Source organism: Corylus avellana, chromosome ca5, assembly GCF_901000735.1.
Source record: "Corylus avellana chromosome ca5, CavTom2PMs-1.0".
Classification (NCBI taxonomy): domain Eukaryota; kingdom Viridiplantae; phylum Streptophyta; class Magnoliopsida; order Fagales; family Betulaceae; genus Corylus; species Corylus avellana.
In genome coordinates this window covers 4,822,278-4,829,424 of record NC_081545.1, presented here as the reverse complement: position 1 = coordinate 4,829,424, position 7,147 = coordinate 4,822,278, and the positions used below count along the sequence as shown (strand labels likewise).

General features: G+C 34.1%; 1 protein-coding gene and 1 long non-coding RNA gene across 2 annotated transcripts; both read right to left on the bottom strand.

Moving 5' to 3' along the window:
- Nucleotides 1-359: 359 nt before the first annotated feature.
- Nucleotides 360-935, bottom strand: LOC132183169 (uncharacterized). The gene is made up of 2 exons (XR_009440369.1): nt 763-935; nt 360-487 (listed from the first exon to the last, which is right to left on the bottom strand). It is a non-coding gene; the product is annotated as an uncharacterized LOC132183169 (long non-coding RNA).
- Nucleotides 936-4,671: 3,736 nt separating this feature from the next.
- Nucleotides 4,672-5,460, bottom strand: LOC132181601 (putative disease resistance RPP13-like protein 1). The gene has a single exon (XM_059594850.1). It carries the CDS (start codon nt 5,458-5,460, stop codon nt 4,672-4,674), a length of 789 nt encoding a protein of 262 aa, XP_059450833.1.
- Nucleotides 5,461-7,147: the final 1,687 nt, after the last annotated feature.

Below are 7,147 nucleotides of genomic sequence, written 5' to 3'. Positions count from 1 at the left end.
TTGACTTTATATCTAACCCAAAATATGATTTCTGAATCAATGTACCAGGAATTCCTATTTCTTGAAACAATGTAGCATTTTTTGAAGTCATAAAGCATATAATATAGCAGCCATCATAATTCTAATCACAATGGAGAGAAGATTTGCCTCTATCTCTTGTTCCACCTCCTAGATTTGGAAACCAACCCAACACCAAGCATATTTTATTGTACATAACATCAGTAGAAATCCACAAGAAGTTCTAGTCACTATACTGTCTATACATAGATGTTGCACCTATTTACCTCTCGGACCCTAAGATACAAACACAGAAGCAATTGAAAACAATTACATAAAAAAACATAATAAAAGAAACACACTTGCCTTACAAAGTTACAAGTAACATGAAGCAAACCCTGGGTGTGTTCAATTCTAAGCAACTGGGCTCCAACTTCTCTTTGTCCGCGTTGAGCCTCTGCTTCTCATCACGAAGCTCATTCTTCTGGGCCTGCACAAGAAAAGGGAAAGCTAATATTATACCATCGCATCCAGTTACCAATACAAATATGGTGGTTCTTCAGCCAGGGATGATAAGATGAAATGCAGATGAAGCTGCAGTTTCTAAATGAAGTAAAGCTATTTAACTTAATTGTTGCTGAATTGAATTAGTTTTACTTGTATCATCAAGAAACTTTAGGAGAATATTTGGGTTTCTTCTGTCATGGGATCCATGCTATCTTTTCTTAAGAAATGGTTATTTAGTATGTAGGAACAGGAATCAACCTTAAGTAGACTGCTAGCATAGGATCCGCATAACCCACACTTACGATAGCTTCACTCATTTCACAGTACATTCTGGAATACCAAAAGGGAGGCCCATCTTTCTGCCATCTTGTTGTTGTTGTTCCTATTTCGAACAAGTCAGTAACAAGGCAACAGGCAAAGGAGAGCAGAGAACCAATATCATATCGATCACATGGGTAAAGTCCAGGTCACCTACCACAAAATGGACTCACAGTCGACAGCTGCACAACTTACCAAAAAAAAAAAAGAAAAAAAAAGATGATTTTGGACTCAATTCTATCAGTCGGCTCCAACAAATTTGCACTCCATAAAATTCTGAAAACATAAAAACTAATGTCATCAATTAATGATTAGGGAGGAAAAATTAATAAAAAAAAAAGTATATACATTTTATCATATTAAAATTTGCAAATAATGCAATAGTACTCGGTCTGCTATCAATAGTCCACCACAGGAAGGAATTGTGAAAACTGGTCTCAAGCACTGCATGCATAATATTTCAGCCGTAGCTTTCCTGCAAATAAACATTGATACTAAAAACATTATCTATGGAAGTCCACTGTTAATCAAGCAAACAATATAAGGGCAAACTTACATATCCATTAATTTCACTGACTTTACCAGGGCAGAATCTGCATGCATAAAACTTGCCACAACACTCAGCAGAGTTTGCAATTTCTTTCATAATTCTTACTCCCAAATACTTGTTTCATTGATCCATAAAACAACGGAGAACATTCAAGTAAATCTTCATAATTTGAAATTTCACCAGTGGTTGCTCCAACATTCAAGCATATCATTCCATCCAGCCTTGAAAGTGAGATCATTATGATCCAGACTTTCATAGGCATCACTGTCTAATATTTTAAATTTGTAACACATGCATAAAAAATTAATAATAACAATTTGAATCTTCAACACACTAAATTTTATAAAAGTCTTTAGATATAACAGAACCATGAATATAAATTGCAAAGAATATATGCAAAGGCAGCACTAACAAAAGCATTGCACTAACAAAAGACACATAAACAGAGCAGTTGGCAAACATGATCTTCAATTCCAGTCAGTACCCTTGGAGCACAACAACCAATTTCACTTGAAGACAAGCAAGCAAGTGGAAGAACCTGCAAATGAAAAATACTAGTTAGATGGCTTTTAAGGACAGCTAGGACTCTTTTTATATGTCTATAACGTATTATCTTTTACTTTTTTAAAAAAAAAAAAAAAAAAAAAAAAAATTACCACGACAAGTACAAGATGAAAAAAAAAAAAAAAACCCTACACTTTTAACAACTGAGAAACTCAAGCTAGCTAGATAGACAACTAGAACCTGATCAAAACACTTAATGGAAACCAGAATGGTGGAAGTTACTTGAAAATGCAGTCAATTAAAGCTAAGGCCCACTATGATAGGTAAAATCATCGGGAGTAAGGGATTCATCCTTGAAAACATAGATCTAGACTAGCTTCTAAAGAAACCGAATAGACTAGAATTAAAAACAACAATGGAAATATAATATGCATTGTTGTATAAGTGGCGGATCCAAGAATTCATTCATGAAGGGGCGTGAATAAAATAATAAAATATAAGAGAAATGCTTAGTTTCATTAAAAAGTTTATCTTTTGGTCATTTTAATCCTATGTGGCATGACCCATTTTTCAGAAATCAATTAATTTATTGTTTAAAATCTATTAATTTTAAAATGAGTCATGCCGCCTAAGATTAAAATGGCTAAAAGATGAACTTTTTAATAAATCTAAGCATTTCTCAAAATATAATGATAAACTTTTTTTTTTATTGTTGTTCTCTTTATATATTATATTTTTTTTATAATATTGTAAATACAATTAAAAATATAAATTATAATATGGTATGTGTATCACAAAAATCATATCTACGAGACTTCATAAATATATGCCAACTCATCCTCCATTTTGTTACAAAGTATTGTCTTAACAATCTTCATAGCTGAGATTGAGATTGCTCATTCTATAGTTGTTGTAAATACTGGAAAAGTCAAAACAAGACCAATCAATATATTAATAAGATAATAACTCATAACTCATAAAACAAATACTCATGATGCATCCAAAAACTGTTCATCAGCATACATATCCATATAATTATCACGATTTCAAATACTCTTAATCAATCCCACCAGAATGAGAACAAACCACTATAAATTCATAATCCAAGAACCGGAACCAACCCAATAAGGGAATAACACAATTAAGCATAATTCGTTAAAAAACAACCACCCGTAAAGCCCAAATCCGTCCCTCCAAAAGAAAAACAAAATAATAAACACGGTAAATACCCAATAACCAGAACCAACCAAACAACACTAACAAGTAATAACCAAAATTTCCCCAAAACCCCATCATGGGCCATGATCCTTGAAGAAAACCCACACTCTTTAAGAAAACCCACATACGGCAGATCTCAGGACTCAGGAGGCTGGAGCAGTGGAGCTGATAGAAGCAAGAGAAGAAGTGAAGAACTCGTTGACGGCGTTGACAGATTACAGAGAAAGAAACGATAAGGGGCTGAGTTAGGTTAGGTTTTTTTTTAAAAAAAAATGGAGGGCTGGGCTATATTTTGGAGGGGCTGGGCTTTTAAAAAAAAAAAACAAAAATTGGCCAGGCTAAATTTTCAAAAAAAAAAAAAATTCAATTTTTTTTTTTTGAAAAAACTTAAGCAGGGGTATCAGTGCCTAATATTTTAAATTTCTAACACATTAAAAAACTGAATTTTATAAAAGCCTATTTAGATATAACAGAATTAACCATGAATTTAAATTGCAAAGAATATATGCAAAGGCAGCACTAACAAAAGCACTGCACTAACAAGAGACACATAAACAGAGTGGTTGGCTAACATGATCTTCAATTCCAGTCACTACCATTGGAGCACTTCAACCAATTTCACTTGAAGACAAGCAAGCATTATCACTGTCTTTAGGGATTAAAATGCTTTCAAGCAAGTGGAAGAATCTGCAAATGCAAAATGCATGTTAGATGGCTTTTAAGGACACCTAGGATTCTTTATAATGTCTTTCAATGTTCTAAATGCTGATCAAAAGTGTTGACCAAATTGTAGGCAGAATACTGATTAAAAATGCAAAATATGGTTAATTGAATGTTCCCTTTCACAGGCTCAGCTAATTGTCATTCTTACAACATTTACTCACCTGATCTTCCTCATCATAGAAGTCCTCTATATATTGTCAATTGTTTTGTCTACAAGTGAGGCTGACATATCCGAGCATATTTCAGAAATCGACCAATGATTCTCACACCATTTCATGAATTGAATATGTCTCTGCTGACCATTAAAAACAAAATAATAAACTCAACAATAACTCAAAATTTTCCAATGAAAACAGTAAAAAGGTCAAATCAATCCATGGACAGAGTGAGTTGCAGTAACAATAATAATAAAAAGAATCTGTCTAAATCTGTATTTGATTATGAGAAAACCTAGAGTTGCTCAAAAATTTTATTGAGTTTTTAAGAAAATTTGGGATGTGAAAGACTTTCCTGATCTATCATAAATCTTTTTCCCAATACCTAATACTACCGTTTGGTTCTGCAATTTCACAGGCCATCAGTGCAATTTTAAACAAAATTAATTACAAAAAATGTATCATTTGTGAATGTGTTTATAAAGAACTAGGTTTTGAACACATTAAAAAATCCGCTTTTTCAAATCATGATCTACTTGATGCTTAATTGCATTTTTAAAAATCACACCTTTTAAAATCACTATTTTTAAATCCCACGTTTTGAAATTACAAATCCAAATGGACACGACGAAACACAAGAAATATTTAAAAAACATAAAAGAAAAAAGAAGCAAGATATATATTAGACCCGTGAGAATGCTATATATTGAAGTGAAAGATAGGAAACAATAGTGGATAATTGAGAGCTTTGTGCAAATCTGATTCCCCATGATCATCATTTGCAATGTTATTGAGTACTCTGACTGGTGTTGGTGACATGATGGGGCAATCAATGATACTTAAAGAAGAAAGGCAAGGAAATAAATCTAATGGAATGCCATGATTTACTGTTACTGCATGGCTCGACCATCCCCTCAACTTAGGCAATTTCTCAAGCCTGATACGTTGGAGGGAAGAAGAGGACACATCACTACCATCATTGCTTATGTACTCCAGCACGCTTAAGTCCAAAAGAATAAGAATCTTGAGAGAAGGGAATTGTTTCAATGGTGGGATGTTGCGGCACCATTTACAACTGTATATGAAAATAGAAACCAAATTCGAGAGCAATGACATCAAGAAAGGAAACCGCACACCTGCATACCCATTTACAATTAATTGTTTCAAATTGTGGTGTGGCTGAAGGTGTTCCAGTAGCTGTTCATCATTTGCAGTTGCCTTACCATTATAGTCAGAAGCTTCTGGGTCCCACTCTAATTTCAGGATTTTAAGGTGTCGCTTTTTCTCCAAGTGTGCAGCCTTGGCTTTCGGCGGAGAAGATCTCAAGTGCTCTAAACCCTTGATACGTAGTTCTCCTCTCAATTCATGTAAACCATCCAGACCATCTAGCCCATCCTTTTGCTTTGGAAAATAACTTTTCTTCTTCTTCCCTATACTGTACATCATCAATGTTTGGAGAGCAGTTAACTTTCCCAGTCCATCCGTCATATGAGTCAAGCTCCTACACTTATAAAGTGCAAGGTGCCTATGGCTAATCAATTTTTTAGTGTCTTTTGGCAATTCTTTAAGCCCACTACAAAAGTCAAGCCTTAGTGTTTGCAAATTTTGCAATTTAGTTATAGAAGACGGGAGTAGTTTGGTATCTTCATTCCAAGAAAGGTCAAGAAATCTTAAATGCTTTAACTTGCCAATGGAATACGATACATATTGAATATTTGATCGACTCAAATTTAAAGCACATAACCATTTAAAACTTGAAATAAGTGTATCATAGATCAGCTTTTGGCTATAGCTAGACGTTGTTGGAAATAGCAAAAGAAGCGTTCTCATTTTGTGTGCCCTGAGCAAAGGATCTGAAATTATGCACTCATTCATTGTTATTGACCGTGCAAGATCATGAATAAGGTCATGCATTTTACATGTTTCTATATCACCATATTCATTTCTTTCTATGTCTTGGAAAAATGACATTCACAGCAAATCCATAAAATACTCGTGACCAACATCTTCAAGACGACTATTTCTATTTGATGAATGAATAAATCCTTGCGCTATTCATAGCCGAATCAACAATTGCACTTCAATTTCAGAATGTTTTGGAAACAACGAACAAAAAGCAAAGCATTGCTTCAAGTGTAATGGGAGATGATGATCATAACTCAACTTAAGTACTAGGAAAATATCATTGTCTTGTTGAGTTATTTTGTAAAGTTCATTGTTTTCAAAGTATAACCAATCATCCTCTGAATTTTTGAAGTATAATAGACTCCATATGCTCCTTATAGCAAGAGGAACTTGTGCACACGTTTGTATGATTTCCTTTCCAATTTTTACTATCTTTGGATTCTTTGGCTCTTCTTCGTCTTCAAATGCCATTTTCTTAAATAAATCCCAAGAATTACTTTCAGATAGACCTCCCAAAAGAAACAGTGAATCTTTGTCTATAATCTTTGCAACTTTTTCGCTACGTGTAGTAACCAAAACTTTGCTTCCCCGTTTGCCATCGACCAGCAGTTTTTTCAAACTAGACCATCTTTCAATATCCTCATTCCATACATCGTCTAAAACAAGTAAATATCGCTTCCCATAAATTTCTGCTTGAAGTTGACGTTGCAACAAATCCATCTCATTGATTTCTGGTCTCCTTTTAGTTGCACATTCTATGATCTTTTGAACAATAGTTTTCACGTCAAAAACTTAAGAGACACACATCCAAAGTTTCAGATTAAATTGACTTTGGACCTCCTTTTCATTGAACACATACTGAGCAAGCGTGGTTTTGCCTTGTCCACCAATCCCAACTATGGAAATAATGGAACCCTTCAGTATCCTATTAAAATCCAACGACAACTCTTTAATAGTCTTCCTTTCAACCTCCCTCCCAATAACTTCTTCGTCAACTATAAACAAATTAATGTGTATCTTCTCTCTTCCTATATATGCTCTAACTGTGTCCTTGTAGGGCGCTCAGTAAAGCCAAATTTGATCCTATCAGTTGCAATGTTATCGAGCATCTCCCTCATTGCCTGAATCTTATGACCCATTTTAAAGCCATATACAAGCTGGTTCGATTTAGAAAAGAAGGTGCGTACTTGTAATACCCCCAGATATTTAGTATGGTCCATTCCAAAAAATTAAACATTTTAGGGCCGGGTTATGTGTATAATTAAGAAAA

Excerpts from the sequence above, each read along its gene's own strand:
- LOC132181601 (XM_059594850.1), bottom strand. The coding sequence starts at position 5,460 with ATGACGGATGGACTGGGAAAGTTAACTGCTCTCCAAACATTGATGATG.